This window comes from Temnothorax longispinosus, chromosome 1 (assembly GCF_030848805.1).
Source record: "Temnothorax longispinosus isolate EJ_2023e chromosome 1, Tlon_JGU_v1, whole genome shotgun sequence".
NCBI lineage: Eukaryota > Metazoa > Arthropoda > Insecta > Hymenoptera > Formicidae > Temnothorax > Temnothorax longispinosus.
Window position 1 is genome coordinate 27,004,344 of NC_092358.1, and position 20,275 is coordinate 27,024,618.

The 20,275-nt window shown below is 36.8% G+C and overlaps 1 protein-coding gene across 13 annotated transcripts in view; it reads right to left on the reverse strand.

The window, feature by feature from the left end:
- The window catches only part of Unc-115a (Uncoordinated 115a), a 30,095-nt gene that overhangs the window by 2,655 nt on the left and 7,165 nt on the right, over window positions 1–20,275 (reverse strand). For 2 of the 13 annotated variants that reach the window (XM_071793760.1, XM_071793718.1), the window contains exons 2-14: window positions 12,361–12,521; window positions 12,125–12,290; window positions 10,989–11,217; window positions 10,349–10,667; window positions 8,765–8,836; window positions 7,991–8,174; window positions 7,374–7,633; window positions 6,988–7,249; window positions 6,711–6,794; window positions 5,029–5,129; window positions 3,550–3,619; window positions 2,195–2,277; window positions 9–215 (exon numbers count right to left, since the gene is read on the reverse strand). In XM_071793760.1, the coding sequence (XP_071649861.1) occupies window positions 9–215; window positions 2,195–2,277; window positions 3,550–3,619; window positions 5,029–5,129; window positions 6,711–6,794; window positions 6,988–7,249; window positions 7,374–7,633; window positions 7,991–8,174; window positions 8,765–8,836; window positions 10,349–10,667; window positions 10,989–11,217; window positions 12,125–12,290; window positions 12,361–12,521 (2,198 nt within the window). Of the gene's footprint in view, window positions 1–8; window positions 216–2,194; window positions 2,278–3,549; window positions 3,620–3,772; window positions 3,871–5,024; window positions 5,130–6,710; window positions 6,795–6,987; window positions 7,250–7,373; window positions 7,634–7,990; window positions 8,175–8,764; window positions 8,837–10,348; window positions 10,668–10,988; window positions 11,218–12,124; window positions 12,291–12,360; window positions 12,522–20,275 lie in introns of those variants that run through there. The other 11 variants (XM_071793809.1, XM_071793745.1, XM_071793728.1 and 8 more) reach the window with 11 other exon arrangements.

Here is a 20,275-nt window from a genome sequence, read left to right on the forward strand (position 1 = left end):
GCACCCACCTCGAGATTGCAACGATCCACGTCAGCTGGCAGCCTGTAGTTGGTGATAACAAGTAAATGGTAGGGATAAAGCTTGGGTGGTTCGGTTGGCGCAGCCCCCATGTCCGGCAGCGATCTTCTTACGTGGTGACCCCCGTGGTGGCCTCCAACAACCGAACCTAGGCCACCCGTATACGTGGTGGACGATGGAAGGATTCCACCATCATTCTGCACCACAATCACACAAAATTATGAGTTACATTAGGGTAAACGGATGCGAATAGTACGAAAATGATATGGACGATGCGAGAAAGATGTAAGGGGTTGCATTCTTCGAATCATCAAAATAAATTTGAATAAGGAAAAATTCGTCAGATAAGATTTTTATAAAGTAACTCGATTTTATAGTGAATGTAAGTTTGGTAAAAACTCGTAAAATGCAACAAGATCTCTCCAGATGTATGCATATATTTCAATTAAAAATTTCCATTGTCATGCATCCCCTAAGAATATCCTTGTCCACGCCTTAAATAGTAAACACATTCTTTACACACTACAAAACTGTTATACTCTCGCTGCATAATAATGAATAATATGATTAACAAATTTCTTTTATATATATGTACGAATTCGTATGACTCAATAGACTGCTTCAAAATACTGATGTCCAGTTACTAAAAGTATATCGATTTCATTCTTAAAATATTTGGAGTATACTAATTTAGTTGAAATGGACTGAAGCGATCATCTTATGTGCAAGCAGTTAAATTTCTTTTCAAAATTTACACAATATACATATATACAATTTGTGATTTCTATATAAACGATGCTATCTGTATCTACTATACAGCTATAATCTTTCAAGTGCGAATAATGTATATACCATACATGCATTTCTTATAATTGGAAAATAGTTTTGTATGAAAGAAATGTTTCTATTATATATAAACACATTTTAACACGTGAAATATTTAAATACTGAACAAATGTGCTATTAACAATGACATGTATAATATTGAATAATCCATTTTTACAAAAAATGACATAATTTCATATTAATGATAATGCATTAAATTTCTGATGTGATAATATCAGTTTCTTGTGTTATCTTCAAAATTATATTAAATAAATTATGCAAATAAGTTACATAAAAAAGATTCAATTATTTCCGTTTCTCAAACCCACGAATATAAAAAAAACGGGCTAATTAAAAGCTAGGCGTGGTAAATAATGCGTGAAAGTTGTTTTAAAATTTTTACATATTTTTCAACCTTGGTGAACTGCGCCGACTAAATTGTCAGACTTGCAACACAGCTTTGGGATTGGAGTAATAAAATCCCCTCCCTCCCCCTAATTAAATCAAAACGATACCAAGGTTAAAGAATGTGTAAAAATTTAAAAATAACTTTCGCGCATTATTTACCGCGCCTAACTTTTAATTAGCCAGTTTTTTTTTATATTCGTGGATTTCCAATGGAGCCTATACTTCGAATTTCAAAATTAAAAATTTTCACAAAATAAATTATGTTATATTAAAACTCTGTCCATAAAGCTAAATAGTGCAAATTGGATTTAAATAATTCAATTAATTAACTAACTTAACTTAATTAAAAAGTGGAGAAACTTACGATAAATCGAATATGCAACATAGAGCAAATTAAAAGTGAGTACAGATGATAAAAATGCAGAACTCAAAATAACAGCAAAATGTACAGCATGCATGCATACTCATTATACAGCATTATATACAGAATATATAATTACATCGTAATAAGGACAAGTAGCAAATTAAGTATAATCATACAAATATGTATAAATAATATGCATATACACATCGCAAATTTTTCAAACGTACGAACTGTACTGTCTTGTTTCTCTAGACGAATGTGTGCAGTTAATGCAACACATCTGCAATTATAGAGACGTGCTAAAATGTTAAATAAAATTACATTTGCTTAAACTCCATTTATTAGAATAATCAAATTGGATACCACATACAATTAAAAAATATATATATATTTGCTGAATCTTTCTGCCTTTAAAATTAAAGAAAAAACTTATTCACTTTTCGACAAATTAAAACTTATTTAATAACTTACAAAATTAACAATAATTATATTAATATAGAAAGAGATTTAATGTGTAGTATGACTCAAATTGTTCTGATAAACGAAGTTCTATTTGTGATGCAAAAACAAGCTACAAACCATGCTAATTCGCCGGGAGTAGTATGGGGCTGTGGTACATACCAATGCCCGTCGATCCACATCCGTGATGCTGCCTGTTGATACTAAAATTGGGGAAAAATGTGAAAGAAAACCATATCAAACCATGTTGCACAAACCATTTCCTATGCTAACTACAATCTGTTTTTCACCAATCATGTTTGCCTTTCATTACCTGCCTATATATTTCACAATTTATGTAGAAAAAATGCGCAGAGCAGCGCAAACGCAGCTATTTAATTACAAGTAAATAAGGTAATTCTGGAGACATGATTGTTTCATAATTCAATAAGTCTACTGCAAAATTTCCAGATTTATAGAAGGGTTGTCTAAAATCTGTAAGAATATGTCGACTACAAATTTTAATAATCGCATTATGTACATAATTTTTTATTCAATGGGTCAAAGAATATAATAGTGTAATTATAATTCTAATTTCTGGCCAAATGCAGAAAATACTAATAAGGATCGGAATCTCTATTTAACATTTCTGATACTTTCTTTGATATTTCCTGAATCGGTATAATTTATCTTATCGCTTTCTTTATCAATTCAGGCACATTGTAGATGACTACTAATCTCATAATTAATAATCAAACAAGTGCCACTATCACAGATCTTTAAATAGACAATGTTATACGATGGATGTACAGGCCAATGTACGACGTACAACGTTTCACAGTGACAGTGCGATAACTCGCAGGGATGTTAGTAAAGCATGCGAGAACAAGGCAAAACGAAGTAGTGTATAAAGAAAATAATAAAGTGGAAGCGACGCGCTCGCAAAAATCGCCAGTAGCTCCATCACGAACTGTGCGCGGTGAGACAATGCGTGTGAATTTGAAATGTCTCGGGAATCGTGCGTCTTTTCCGAAACGTAAGCGTCTCGTAAAAGTCTCGTTATAAAAATTATCGAAACAATAATTTCTGCTATAAACGATTGGTAATTATATAGTTCTTGATAAATTAACTTCAGTTAATTTTAAACAAATTTTACCAGAATATTAATTTCAAATTAGAGAGACCAAGAGATTTAATATAAAAAATAAAACCACGCCAAATAAAATTTCCGTTAACAAGATACCAACTCCAGATCGAAATTATAAAGTTCTGTTTTGTCAGACGTGCCGAAACGTCTTAGATCAGCGCTGTTAGCGTAATCTTAGCTCAGTAGAAGCTGATAGAAGCGCTCGCTCGATTCACGATAGCATCGCAGGCACTGCATCTGTCTAATTTGCGAGCGCGTCAAGCTCGGGAAGCGTGATGTAAACAGGTGAGAGAGCCAATGTATGTGCGATGGGGAACCGGCATCGGTTGGTCCCTCTCGTTTTACTCACTGTCCGACTTGCCAGACGAGAAGTCAGTGCTGTGCGTCTTGTCGCCCATCCCGCTGAAGGAATAGTCGCCCTAGACGACAGAAAAGCGTTATCTTAGAGAGGCGTGTTCCGCTCGGCCGTCGCGGAGTCGACTCTATGTATACTCTCTTCTATATACGTATTATTGCACTATCAGCGCGGTGCACGTCGCATCGCCGACTGTGACTTGCGGTGCAAGACTTACAGGGAGAGCAGACACGGAACCGCCGGTCGAGGAGAAGGTGTGACTTCGCGGTGCCAGACCGTACCCCGGCTTCGGGATGTGCCGAAGGGAGCTCACAACTGGTTTGCAAATCAGTCAATCGACAGGTGTTACTGATTAGTTTCAGCGGTGATTTCAATTCGCTCAATCTCCCATACGAATGCCCAACGTTCGCTTGCCAGATTTTTTTTGTACCCGTTAACTCTACCCGGAGTCATGTCGCTCCCTCATGTGTCCCAACCCAAGATCAACCACTATCAAGGGATTTCCCCTATCTTTGCGCTTCAACAATACATTCAGCACTTTGTGTTTTACAATGTTTTCGAATCCGGATTAATTTGATAAAAGACAGATATCCATCGATATACACGCGATATAATTCTATTATGGATTGCTCAATTTTCCTATTCTTTTATTTTATATTATACATAATTATCTCTTATGCAATTAATAACTGAAATAAAATGTATATTTTTAATTAATAAATAATTAAGAAAGGCACACATCAATCGTGTCATTAAATATATTCTACGGAATCTAATTGTTTTTAATTTTATCGCGTGTAACAAAGGATATCTGTGATAATAATTTCAATTATATTATCGCACCCCCATCGGCAAACGGCGCTTAAAGATATCCGATAGTTTCGAGTGCACAAAAGCGATCACTCTCATTAAAGTAGAGTGTGCGAGGCAATTCGCGATTTAAAAAAACAGATACATAAAAAGCCAGCACCTCTGCGTGTAAGTACAATAGACTCGTCTCGTAAGCGCGCCCGCCGTGATGACAAGTCAAAAGCTTTCCTTTCTTACTGAAAACGCAGACAGAAACGTGGATCTCGAAAAATAAAACGTAATATTTATACGTTATATTATTGCATAATTACAATAAATGGGATGCATCTAAAATCATAGATATAGATGAACTACTCTCGTGTTATCAGAAATCTCAATTGAATGATGATCGTTGTTTCAATCTTAAGACGCAGCAATAACTATAAATTCTTATTTCTTCATCGGCAAATACATTTTACATGCCTAATTTACACGTGCACAATTTACAGTCCTTAATCGCGCAAAAAAAAAAAAAAAGAATCACGTAATATAACGCTGAAACTTTTTAAAATATGTATAAAGAAATTGAACTGGTAAGTCAGGAAGCTTAAATATGGAACTCAGAAATGGATTTGATTTGACTTGGGACCAACGGCGGGCGAATTGGAAAGTTTTCGGACTCACCGAGTGATAGTGCCTAGTGGCGTTTGGAAGAGTGAAGGCGCGCTGAGTACCAAGGGGTGGATAGTTTCTGGGAGCCGGGGAGCGCGCCGATGACCTCCCAACTGCCGCCCACGCAAACACAACACAAACACAAAAACACAAATAGAGACACAATGATAATAGACGACAGGTAGTAGCATCGTGTAACTAACGTAGATTGCCGTGTCCTATTAAATCTAGAACGCCAACTGGGGACTGTTAGTGATTTTGTTACGTTAGTAGATTTCTTTATAATTTTTACAAACAAAAATCCAATCGAAAAGATTTTTGCTATTAAACATTTTATTGTAATTATTGAAAGTTGCAATAATTAGTCAATTTTTGTATTATAAATAATCTCATCAATTCATAATAGTAATCTTTAATTGCCCTTTTCAATGTTGTTACGCTTTCGCAATGTTGTTTCTTAATTATATAATATTTATTGCACAAAAATTGAATTACATTGAGCTGTCAAACGTTCCAGATTAGCGTTCTAAAATTAACTGTTGACCCAACATTGGAAGATATACCGTGAAGCACAAAATTCTGTATATTTGTCAGAAAGCGAAGATGTGCGGTGCAGAAAAGAAATAATTATCATGCGCAATAAAACAAAACGACCGTGTTGTCAAATTATCTTCCAATATTGTAAATAAGATTCAAAAAATATCTAAAAACTAACTCTTCTTAAAAAAGCATTTTAATATTATAAATTTTTTAACAACTCAGTTGCCAATTATCAAAATTAAATCAGAGATTAGCTAGTAATTTTAAGTTATATTTGTCTTTAATAAAATAAAAGATAAAATAAGAAATTATAGAAACAGTTGTTTATAGTAAATATTCATATATCTTGTATTATTTTCGATTAAACGTTAACTTTGTATAAATTCAAACAGAATGATCACGATAGCGATTTAAATCTTATTGAAGCATATAGAAAAGTGAAGAAAAATAATGATTTTTTAATTAATTTAAAATTCTATCTAAAAGTACGGTCGTGACGCGAAAATGAGAGTGATATGCATGGGAGCAATATATGTGTCCGTGTATGATAAACTTCGTGGTCCCAAATAGCATGCAAGATATAGCAACAGAATCAATTACCTCGAGAAATGATTTCCAGGGCTAAAGATTGCAATGGCGATTTAATTGCTCGTTATTTCGAGGTATCGGTTGATGCGCCGTTCGCAGTTCGACAAGAAAAAAAAATGATAAGGCAAGCAGGTAAGGGACGACAACATGCATAGGCAGAATACATCACCTGTTGTATTAATTGGGCGCCCAATGTATGGTTTTTTGATGCTACACACACGCCACTTAAAATAAAGTCCTGTTCTCGAGCGTTTCGTACTGTTATCATCGTTTGTTAATTAGCATGAAACCCTCCCACATTCATAGTTTGCATTGGCCGATTCGGTCGTTCGTTCCACATAGCAAACCCAAATTTCTTTTTTATCGATAAAATGAGACCATTTACGACCTCCCGCCCTGGGAAACCCCACTCTATCGAGACTCACAGTGTTCTCTAATTGATGTTACTTTAAACGGTAGAGTGGTATGTTAGTGTCATGTGCGAACGTGTGGACATGTATGAGATGATCGTTACTTATGTTAATAAGACAATTACGAGTGGCGTTGCGTGGCGGACAAAAACTTACCGTTGTAGCTAGGCCCGCTAGATCTGTAGCTGAAGCCATCCTCATCCTCCCAAGGTCGTGCATGATCGATATTCCGTGAAGGCGCTGTACAAAACATTCGTCGAATTATCTTCTACGTATTAAATGTGACACTGTTCATAGGTTTTCAAATCTAATAGTAAGTCTAAGAACAATATGTTTTCTTTAAAATATTGAACAGAACTAATTAGACAAGTAAAATAATTAAAAAAAATCTTCATATCAAAATACTAAAAATACAAAATTAATTGTAACTTACATGCACCGACGGGACTCTCGTAGCGCAATCGGTACGTTGGTTCCCTGGCGGCAGACGGTGTCCTCGAGGCATTTCTGGGATCGACGTTCGCAGCCCTGTGTCTCAAATTCTCCCGATCTTTTTCGCGATCATGCAGGAATACCTTAGCTATTCCCGTGTCGATTTTGCTCAATTCATCCTGTTCTTTTTTTAATTTCTGCTCCGCCTCCTTGATATATGTTTTGTTATCCACATCATCCTCATCATCAGATGCAGGTACTCCCTGAATTAGAAGCAAACATTGAAAAGTTAATTAATCATTAATAATATTTAGCATCACGTAAGAATTAATGAAAACGTGATATTTTATTATTTTGAGGATTAAACGATAATATATCAGATAATACCTTGTAAGTGTCGGACCATCGTCTACGTCTCTCAGGATCAGTGTAAGGATATGGCGGAGCGGGGAAATCATCTCTTTCGATTGGTGGTTGTGCCCCCGGGGGTGGTTTCATGGCGTCCGGATAATGCGCTAGTTCTATCGGCTCATCGTTATCCACCTGGCTTGCCGGCGATTTCGGTCTGGTGTCGCTCAATGCATCGACCAAAGCTCTCATTCCTGATCTGCTGCTGCGTCCACCGCTGCTTCTTATCGAACGAGATGCTGTGAAACGAAGCAAACGTGTTCTCGTACTCATGAAAGTAATTGACGAATTTACTCTGAAGAACGTAAATAAATTGACGAATCAGACGAACGATATAGAATAAAACGAAATATATTTCTTTGAAATATTTCATTAAAAAATCGAATATTTTAATAAATGTAATTTAGAAATTAAATGAATTGAAATTCCTGCTCCTGACATTCAAGATATAAAAAGGATGATTACATTAGACTATAGCACAGTTACATAGTCTTGTTCTATAATTATATAAATTCTATATCTAATCTCTAATAATTAAATTGAATACGTATATAAAAAAACTAACAGCTAGGTTTATGTATATAAAAAAAACTTACAGCTAGGTCTATGAAAATGCGGGCTAGTGGGGGGTTTATCGTACGGTTGTATCGGACGTCTCAGATATCCTTGACTGGGCGTTTCAGTCAAGTATGAGTAAGTATAAATCCTAGACACATCTTCTGCCGGTCGTCCGTATTCTCGCAGGATCAGACCGGGGCTTCCAGTTCGAGCGGGATAATACTGAGGCAATCAATGTATTTTATTACACATGTAGTACAGTTTGCATTTTATATATCTAAATATTACTATCAATTATACAAAGTGCGTAGAAGAAATCGGATAAACAAAGTCTTCCTTAAAATAATTTGATTTTGATTTGAAATTCGTTTCTTTTGAAAGGAATTGATATTTTTGTGTTTTTATTCAAATTGCTGACGTACTTTGTATAGAAGAAAAAGCTCGTGCAAGGCGAGCAACACTCTGTCAAGAGAAACGCAATTTATATTGAGAATTTCTGAATTAAAAAAAAATACATTAATTTTCTTTCTCCGTTTATACATTTACATCTAAATAACGGTCGCTAATTCAAATGATTGACGACGCAATTAAATTTCTGATAGAAATCATTTTGTTAATGAAAATTAACGAGAGTATAAATCCCAAACAGTGCTTCGACAGTTTTAATTTTCTATCTTACGGCTCGATAAAATTGAAATAGGATCGAAGTGTCTGACAGAGCGAAAGCACGCGTCGCCGAGTAGAGGTAACGCGAGAAGTGATACCAGAAATACTTGTTGAGAGAGTGCTGTGCTAAGTGACACATGGCATACCTTGCGACTGAGGCTGCTGTAAGGGCTGCACAGCGATCCGTTCAGGCTTGGCGTGCGTGACCGCAATGAAAACTATACATAATGACCGTGCGGAAAAAGTAAACAACGATTAAGAAAAGCGATAATAAAAACTTAATAAAAAAATCAAGTATGATAATATAATCTTTGATGTTTCGCTTGTTTCCTACATCGAGGCGTGCGTGAGACGAAAGAACGGTAAAGTGACAAGCGAGCTCATCTCCGAGGCAAAAATCAAGCTATACACAAAGCTGACAAAATAATTAAATCTCTTTTGAGGGGGATTTAAGGTGTTCTGCTCTATATTACCACTATATTACATTAACACATGACATACACAAGAATATATGTCGAATGACAAAGTGTTTCGGAGAAGAATTTGCAAGATTTAAAACATAAAAAGATGTTTTTAATATAGAGAGTATGTTACATACTATGATGATAGAAATCACAAAGTAAACTTTCAGGAAAATGTTCAATATATGCGAAACACTTCGCTTTTCTTATGATATAATTGGTAAATTCAATTATGCAGACGAGTACAACTCAATATATGTATAATGCAACCAAGTCGAATAATGCGAGTGCTAGACATAAACAGCAGCATGCATTTTTTTAAATTTTCTAACGTAATATGAATATTATAATTTTTAACAATATTGACATCAAAATAATATTATGCTAACTATTGAATCATACGATATCGAATTCTCAACTTTCTCACTTAAAATTTGATATTTGTATATCATGTATTGAAAATTTAATCAATTTACTGTGACTCTCTGATTAAATAAGCTTTTATATAATAATAGATATTCAATGAGTAGCTAAGAGCAATGGCATTTGAAAAACGCTAGTTTGTTCTATACCCTCTGGATCAGGAAGGAATCAAAATTAGACACTCACGACGTATTATTTTAGAACGCTCCGGAACGCGATGCTATTTCCATTCACCGTTTCAGATATGTGAGTGTCGCTTCAACGACATAATATATTTCCGTCACTGAATGTACTAAAGAATATATACCATCAATGCTTAAAATATTGTTTTATTTAAATTATCTGCTATTTAAATTATACTTGACCTTTGATGCTCTTTCGAATGCAGTGTTCTTAGTGATTCATGTAAAATCTATCACTACAAAGTATAAATTACTTGGAAACGGCCTGTATATAGGCAATATTGTACACGCGTATTAAATAATCCGCTTAAGACACAAATGATACTATATTAATATAAATTATGCTGTGTTAGTTCATATAACGCGAGATTTGCTTTCATTGTTATGTAGTATCAATATTATGTAAATCACAAGAATTGCTATAAAATTGTATAAATTACTAACGCCGTGTATACAGCAATCTTTATTCACAATAAGCGAGTCAAACGTATATCCAAACAATTAGACATATTAGGATGCTACGATTGCTTCAGAATTTTCGTAGTTAAATTAAGGAAAAATAAACAAGCTTCTGCAATAGCTTAAATCAATTATAATACACGAATGTACAGAATAAATACGACTAGACAGCGAATCACCGATTGCGCGACGCAACCGAACTTACCTGCATCTCCGAAGCGCTGCTGGAAATTCGCTCCGATTCCCGATGTTGCGGGGTGTGAGCGTCCCCGTGTCCGTTCACGATGCCATTGGGTCCGGTAGGTCCTGGACCGCAGCGTGGATGCCATATGGCAGCACCCTGCAGGTACATTTCCTCCCCGTCACCGAACGGGTCGCCGCATTTCGTGCAGCGCGCGCAAGTCGGATGGAAATGATGATTGTCGCCGGCCTGCAAAACCTTGCCGCTGATGTAACGGTTACAGTAGGCGCACTTAACTCCAAACTGCTTCTGATAATCCTTCTCGCAGTAAGGCACGCCGTCTCTGTTGAAAAAAATTTTAACGGCTACAGCTCGCGCGTCACTTGAATCGTATCTTCTTTATCCACATCCTTGTGCTGATTTGAAGAAAAGTTTTGAAGTTAAAATAAAGAAAAATAATTTTTTAAACACTTATTACAGTGTACATTTCTTAACTGTTTTTTCAAGACATGCTTATTACTCTGAAAGCTTCATTTTTGAACTTTTCCAACACTATGACTGCCCAATCTCATAAAGAAGCTATCATACTTTTAGAGTAATGTTAATTAATGTTTGTAGATGTTCAAGGTGCGAGGATAGATTTGTGAATCAACGCGAGACTCACTTTCCCATGTATTCCCCGTGGAGCACAGTGTCGCAGCTATGACACTTGAAGCACCAGACGTGCCATTGACGATCGAGCGCGACCAATGCCTGACCTTCCCTCAATTGGTTTCCACAACCGGCGCAGGCACCAGGATCCTGTCCGCCGCCCTTGGTACCGGCGCTATTGCTGATCGGCGTGGAGGCCTCCCGGACCGGGATACCAACGCATCGGTGACATAGCGCTTGACCTATGAACAATGCATAAGTTAGTGAAGATTAATGAGATCCGGCGACAGATCCTGAGACGTCATCATTAACCTTTGCGCTGCGTGCCAATTGTCTCTTCTATAATGAAATTTGTCATCCGATTTTATTTACGACTACCAATCCTTTCACTTGAGAGAAATTGATTTAAGATCGCTCAATTCTATTGTATCGACTGCGTCATAAAACATTCGATAAATTACTGCTTTATTAATAGTAACAAATTAAGATGTTGATGTAATGGTTCGGAAAAATACGGAATGTGTTCGAATTTTGTTTAAAAGCTGATAAAAATAAAATTTTCCTTATTAAATTATTTCCTTTTTTAATTGACATTCTCCAAATTAAATGATAATGAATGGAATTTACTTTCATTTTCCCAACAACTTTCTTGACGAAGGACTAGATGTGATATCCAGCGTACTTTATTCGTAATGTTCAATCGGCCTTAATTTCTTGGAAATGGGTGACATGCACCGTTATACACGATAAAGTGATGCACGTCATGCCGGATTTTTACCTTTGGCCGCGTAATTGTTACAAGGACGTAACATAGTAGACATATGGCCTTGTAATGGTGGAGCAACGATATGCCCAAGTGGCAATTTGCTTTAACAGATTGACTGCCACGCTAATTGTGAAAGTTGTACCAAAGAGATACATCGGTTACGCAATAACTCAATACGCATCAACGCATCGCAATCTACAATATCACAGAAACTGTTGGCTATTTGAATTAACGAGTCTTCCACGCGTCATTCGGTGTTCTCGTTTCGTGTAAGAAATGCTGGTGTTGTGTCGAAAAGCAGTAATGCGCTAAATAAAGATGCAGATCCGAGGCTGCCTCAATTTAGCCCTCAACGAGTCGAGAGTAATTGTTTCGTCACGTACCTTGAACAAGGGACACTTTTGTTCCTTGTCCCAGCAACGGTTGCCGGCATCTTTGGCAATGGAAACAATTCGGATGGAACGCGTGCTTCTCGCCGGCTGTCACCACATCACCCTCCACATATTCTCCGCAACCGGCACATCGCGTGCCCCAGCGCTCCCGATAATCCTGATTAGCAGAATAACGAACGCGTTGAGTGAAAAAATATCTAAAGAATGTCGAGTAAGATGCAACTCACCTTGGTGCAATAATAGGAGCCCTCACGTGCGAAGAAACCACCCTGCGCCAAACTGGCGTTGCACTGAGCACACTTGAAGCACCCTATGTGAAAGTATTTGTCCTGCACCCGCAGTACCTCCCCACTGCACTTCTTCTTACAAGATTGACAAAACGTTTTACCTGAAACAAAGACAGCGTTAGCCATTTGAAATGTGCTCCTTCGCGGATCATTAGTTTTCCATTTCAGTCTCGCAATCTGGTATGCGACAATAACCGAGAAACAGATGTAAAGAATATTGTAATGTAATTGATTCGCGAGCAGTCACGCATAACAAAATCTCTACTGTTTTATAGCAAAATAATAGCCTTGCAGTAAATGTATATGTTTAAACGGTCGTTTTTTTTCTATAATATTTGTAAGTCTTTAATTAGAATAATTACAACATGGTTTTAATGTTTTATTATCTGAGATAACAAGATAAAGAATTCAGATCTTTAGAAAAATTATTTATTTGGAATACATATTTTTCAAAGAATGAGGATAAACAACATTTAATTTTACCCCGATAGCTTTATTCTGTATACTACAGAGTGACAATCGGGAAGTTATAGAAATTAAATAGCTGTCATTCTATAAAACAGTATATAAATTTTTTGAAACACTAAATAATATACGCCATTTAATATAAAATTTTGCATAATACATGTAGTTAGATAATAATGTCAAATATTAAGTGCGCTATGTAACATGTTGCTAATAAAGATAATCATATTGCACAAGTTTTGTCATTATACTTAAGCTTATAATAGCGAAAATTCTACCATGACGGTAAGACGTACAAAATTTGCCGGGCAAGCAACATGTTAAATAGAACAATTGTTAACGACGTGAACTTTTTCCCACGGGGGTACGAAAGACGCAAGCTAAAAATAACAGGAAGAAGACACTGTATGAGTCATCGGCACCTGCGTGCCGATCATTTAAGATTTCTTCGAGTGCGAGTTGCCTATGCCAACAACTCGCGACTCGCATCTACCACTCGCTTGATCATCGGCTCTCCTCGGAGCGTACGTTAACTTTCAACGGTTACGTAACGCACCTGTCGCCGGCTGAAAGGGTGCATCACAATGCTCGCCTTCAGGAAGAAGATCAGACAGCGCGTCTAATAGCGTTCTCTAATGAAACGATTTGGATTAAGTCCAGAATAATCCGATTCTCAACGAATCGATGTCCGGATCTAAGATAGCTTTGATTACAAAACTAAATGGCAGATTTTATATATATATATATATATATATATATATATATATATATAAAGAGCAAAGCAGTTAACTCAGACTGCGTGTAATTTAAATTTATGGTAAATTCCTGAGGTCATTTTGAGATGAAAATATTAAAGTGCCGAGACTATAATAGTTTTTAAATAAGAAGCTGTTTAAAATAATCAATCAACTTGTCTTTTATTATATTCTATTTAATATTCATTCGATATTTATATATCATGTATTCATTATGTTTAATATCAAATATCTATTTATATACATTAAATAAAAGTTTCTAAAAATCGGACCTTAAATACGCGAAAGTCAGGTATATTAAGCTATCCAGCCCTTTGTAAATTTTTAATAGTGTGAGCAAAAAAATTATTTTTGCAAGCAAAAAATAGCAAATAATTTTGGTATTATTAACTTTTTGCTTTGACTTATGTATATGTTTTTTTTTTTACAATGGCTGGACAGCTTAATCTTAAGTTATCCAGTCCTTCGTAACTTTTTAATAGCTGGAGCAAAAAAATTACTTTTAGAAGCAAATAATAGCAAATAATTAGCAAATTAATTCCATATAAAATTTTTCGTGTTCTGATAATTTGGCTTAGATAGCTTAGTATACCTGCGAAAGTCTATCTCTTTGCGGTATATATTTTTTCGAATAATGGTCGTTAGATAACGCAAAAAAAGATTCTTCGCACTTTTCTCTTTTTTTTTATATATATATAATACAGTAATCAACTAAAGTGACTCGTTTTTGCACATTCATGTGCACGTGTTTGTCAATGCCCGTAGATTACATTTGTAACACACATCGTGTTCGATTTGTACGTGTCGCGAATTAATATCGCGATCGATCGGAACGAACACGTCGGCCAAAACACGAGCACGATGTGTTTTAACACGAATATTCATGTACGTATACGAATAACGTGAATGTATTATTCATTAGCCATCCGATTTCAGATAGAACTTAATCGGCGCCTCGCGGTCGCGTCTGCATCACGCTTTCTTCATTATATTACTATGTTCTTCGTTACTTTATTACGGGAATAATGACTATCTCGACCGAGTCCGAGCAGCATAATTTTTATTTCGCCAGGCGACGCAAATTGCACGATCGTTCTTACTACAATTGTTATAGTAGCGAATTGAGCGTTTTTACTTCTGTTTTTCCATGTATACATGCATACATCGCGAAAGTCCGTATGCCATAAGATAAGAGTAATTAAATAGGAGGTTAAAAAAAAACCTGACCGCGACTCTTGACTAGCGGATGAATGAAAACTCGTGCTGGAACAAGTGCTCACCCTGTTCAGTCGTTCAAATCGATGACTCAACTACGAGAAGGCGCGATGAATATATGGTGCCTTTATTGAGTTATCGGAGTTGTTTTGAACGCGTTCCACGATAAATTGTGGCATATCTGGTGGTGGCCGTTACGCGCGTGGCCTGCAGATCGCAATGAAATGTCAGGCGGGGGTGTGCGTGTTCCCTCGTGGCGCAGTCTCAATATTTAGAGAGAGGCAGAACTAATAATCCACCTCCGTTTTGCGCTCGCTGCACCGAATCCAGGCTCGTTCCGTGCGAAGACCGCGCTCGTTTCGACCTAACGATGTGTACGTAGAAGGAAAAAACGTACACGGGAAGCTAAAACACGTGGTGTTGCGTTTCTCTATCCGGTCCCGTTGGCGCGAAACGGAATTTTTCATTCCGCGAATGTAGAGAGTGCGACGAACTAATTACCCGTCAGCCGCGGATTCCGATATGGCGGACGCCAACGCAGTCGATTTTTATCTACAGAGAAGTTGAGAGACAACTATTTCCGGAGATCTAAATTAATTTAATAGCGAGAAAATTTTCAACATTGGAGAAATAAGCTTTAAATTAAAAATCTCCCGCACGTAAATATCACTTTTGGATAATATCGGTCAGATGCTTTGATAGAAATTTGATTTGTTAAATAATTACGACTAACTTTCAGAAATAATTCGTTTCAAAACTTTCTACTTTCTGTTTACATTAAAACTCTCTTGACACATTTCGTAAACACCCGGAAGTGCGTTTAGGTATACGTCCAGCATAAATCACGCGAGAAATGTGCTCTCTCGGGAAAATAATTTCAACTTCGTGAGAATTTTGCGCGAATTCAATGAAAGGAAAGCAAATCGTCATGACGCCGGTATTTATAAACAGCCGGCTAAAAAAAAGATGAAAACGTGCATGAAATCACAAAGCCGGGAGGTGGTCGGATCTCTCGCCTGTCTTTAAAAATATACGATGACATCACAGTCTCTCTTCATACATTTGACGTCATCGGGTCGTCACATGAGTTAAGAGCGAGAGTGCAGAATTCTCGTCGCACGTAGGCAGGCCAAGTTAAATGCATCCGCTTATGCCGGGATATCTGAACGTTTTTGAGGTCCTCAGCTTCAGGGATGACTCTTCCGACTCCAGAATTTATCAAACACTATCCCAGCAACGAGAAATACCGATTTTATTGTTAGATAGCGACTCGATAGATCGAACGAAGTGTATAGCGATCGAAATAATTTCTTAAACAGATTGTACGTATTAGACTTAACATTTCCGGCTTAAAACAATACGTGCCCCGACGCTGCTTTCTCCGCACTCCTCTCGCTGCAACAGGAAGAGCCCGAATAGAATTGAAACTCACGACGCGAGCTCGCGTTTAATCGAACGGGGCCACTCGTCCATGAAGTGACACACCCTCGTCTGCGCGTCGCATGTCGTTTAATTTACGGCACGCTTCAACTGGGGCGAAAAATCTGTTTGCCAGAAAAAAAAAAAGAAAACGATAGCTCGATAGGCCCAACTCGGACGCGAGCGAGCGATAACGGGATTTATCGTCCTCGCGATTCGTATGCGAAACACGTCAACGGACCTCATCGTATGCGATAACAATGTGTCGATGTCACGTGCAGCACGCTTGGAAAAAAAAGGAAAAGATAAAAGCTGCACCGCCCATTTGAGTTCTTTAATGAAAAGACTGAATTGATGAAAACTCTTCTCGATTTTGCCAAACCTTCCCAAATGCGTCAAAGAGAATAATTATAATTTAATTAAAAGCTGAATTGTAGATTCTTATGCAAATAATCAGACAATTGCAGCCACAATTGCGGTATGACTGTGTAAATTACATGTTCGGAGCACGAAGCACAGAAACTCTGAGTCATAGCGTATGCGTGCCTTGACCACGTTGCCAATTAGTAATTTAATATTGGAATTACTCTCGCCGTTAAAAAGACGCCGTATCACCTGTGCGTGCACAGAATAACCAGGTTCTTTTTTTGCCGTATAAACTGTCACCGGACAAGACCTGACAGACGACTACATTTCTTTTCGACGCGAAGGCCATAATTTGGCGCGACTTTTATATATCCGCGATACATCCCGGCGATCAGGTATTCCAGCGCTCGTCGAGCTCCTCGGATTTACGGTGTCTGTCACGACAAAATCAACAAAATCGAAATTAATTGAAGAATAAGGTCCCGTCACTTATCGCGACCGAGTCTACATAGATACCGTGCGGCAACGTGGTATGTTAATATGATTCGTAAGTGGTCTAAATAGGATGTGGCAAAGTGGGGTCAAACGCGGCGACCCTGGGCTGCCCTGGTCTCTCCCTGGGTTTCACTCTGGGTCATAAAATCGAATGGTAATCGACCGTACAGTGATTATCTGCCGATCGTATCTAATCGTTCTGCATTTTTCCCTCGTGCACCGAGTGACCAGCCGATGTGGCTGGTTCATTATAGTCCATATAGATCAAGAAAACTTACATTGCTTTAAAAGTTACTTCATGCCACGTCATGTCATTGAGCTCTTCAGCGTTTATTTAAAGCGCAAAGTAGCTGGTATATGTCACGTTAGATATAGATAGAAGAAAAAAAATTCAGAGGTAGAATCTTCTTAGAAAGAGGAATATAATCTCGGACTGTAATTGTCATTGCCCATTTAACTGTGCAACGCACTGCGCTATATTGCTGCAAATTCTTAGAATGTGTATTAGGTCAAGTTAATTCCTACGAAAGAAAATTTGGAATGCTGACAACACGAAGGAAGAGTTGATGAATCACGAGGAAAATATCTAGGTGTCTAAAAGCACATCTCCAAGAAACGATTTGTATTTAAAAAGCCTGGACGGTACTTTCGAATTGTACGAAATAAGACTCACAACTATATTTATGTTATTTTTACCGTCAAAATTTAATAAAAATATGAAGTAATAAAATATCACTCAACTTTTCACATCGTCAGGCGACATGAACATTGTATTTTGAAACTAACGAGCGTTACGTGTTATCTCGACGAAGCAAACATTAACGCGATAACTCGAAAGAACAAAATCGAATTCTGTTTAATTCCTGCTTACAATAGATGTAACTTTATATAACTGAACACTACATAACTGAAAGATAATGTTCGCATAGCGTGATATAACGGAAGAACACGTGCTAGATTTCGCTGAAATTCGCACGAGCATGCACTCGACAGGAGAACATCTGCAGAACTGCTATGTCAGCAGATAAATTTTTGATGACCCTCCTTCCTACTAAAACCGTTCTACACTTTTGTTTGTATTACTGCTTTGCCGCAATCTTTTTTGTACCTCTAAAAATCTAAGAAATACAAATTTAATTTAAGCAAAGCATAAATTTTTCAATCAATTTAATTATTAAATTTTAATAAATGACAATTTCTATACCGTTCATAAAATATCGACTTTGTGAACGGAGAATCATTCGCAAACAAAGCATTAAAAATTTGATTATCGCCCGCGCTTAAACTCGCTCTAATGAAAAAGTGTTAAACTGCTGCACTTCAATTATCCTTCAATTATAACAAACTGATGTAACGCATAAGATTACGACTAAAAATTAATAATTCGTAAGTTATATTTAGATATTAATCGTTATTTTTCGATCAATACACGCATTTTCCGAGAACAATAATTAAAAGTAAAAATACTATCATCGATTATCGAGCATGTTAACAAACGCGATAGCTGCGGCTTTAGTTCTTATCTTATGTCATACGTTATAGTTATTGTTTCTTGGTATTCTCGCTTTTGTAAGATGTGTACCCTAATTCAACAATACTTCATGTGTAAACTAATTCAATTATTTATCAAAAAAATGATCACATATGGTTATAATTTCATGTATGTGCAGTATAATTTTACAACACTTTAGATATGTAGACTAATTAAAAAATGTATATATTATCATCGATTGTCAAGCATGTTAACGGTAACAACGCGATATCTGCGGCTTTTGCGGTTAGTTTTTATCGTTTTTATTATTATCGTACGTTATAGTTATTATTTCTTGGTGGTCTCGCTTTTGTAAAATGTGTGTCCTGTGATTCGTCCTTTCTCGCTTGTTTTTTGATTCTATGTAATCGCTATGGCGCTATTAATTTTCTCAACTAATTATTAATATACATAGTCGACAAAATTAACAGTGCCATAGCAATTACATATATAGTAATCGTACACGTACAATTACAACTTTATATATACTTCTCGCTTGTTTTTTGATTCTATGCAATCGCTATGGCGTTATTAATTTTCTCAACTAATTATTAATATACATAGTCGACAAAATTAACAATGCCATAGCAATTACATATATAGTAATCGTACACGTACAATTACAACTTTATATATTGCAGGACATATCGCAATTATTATTACTATCCGTACTCCTGTTTAGGAGCTTAAGGTTTCTACAAAGGATTTCCACCCTTTTTTATCCCTTGCCACCGCCCTTAGTTCTTTGAGCAATTTTCCCGTTTCGGCATATACCGATCTTCTCCATGATGTTCGTGGTCTTCTCCAACATCTAGTACCCTGCGGATTCCATTCCAATATAGCGTGGGGTATCTCTTCGTAATCCTTCGTTAGTGTGTGCCCCACTCGTATTTACGTTTCCTTATTTCGTTGTTAATGTACTTTTGGTTGGTTGCCTTCCAGAGATCTTCATTGCTTATATGACCTTTGGCCACCATATCTTTGTAATTCCACATTCCACATATTTTGATGTCACCTTTGTTAGCAGCTTCTTCCGCTTCGGCGGCCATATCTTCAAAATATGCTCTCTTGTCCTTTCTCGCTTGTTTTTTGATTTTATGTAATCTCTACGGTCCTGTTGATTCTGTCGACTAATTATTAACAATACATAATCGATAGAATCAACAGTACTACAGCGATTACATATATAGTAATCATAAACGTACAATTACAACTTTATATATTGCAGGATATATCGCGATATACGATAAAAATAAAGATTTCTTATATTGCAAAGGCTTTACGGTTTTTTTATCCAATCGTTCCATACGGTTCAAGGCTGTATACGACGTATAAATATTATTGCGTTGCGATAGCTCGCAGAGACCGCGATGGTACATGATGCAACATACAGAAATACATATTTCGGCGCGTGTTCATTGTATGACAATTGACCGACGGCTACTTAATAATACATGAAGCCGGTAATTAATTACCCACGACGAGTGCGGAGGTAACTGAATTACAAAATGCTCGTACTACATTCGCGATGCGCGCGCGACTCATTGTAGTCGATAGCGCGAACGCGAGCGCAATTATTATATCCTGGCGTGATGCAAAAGAATTCCGC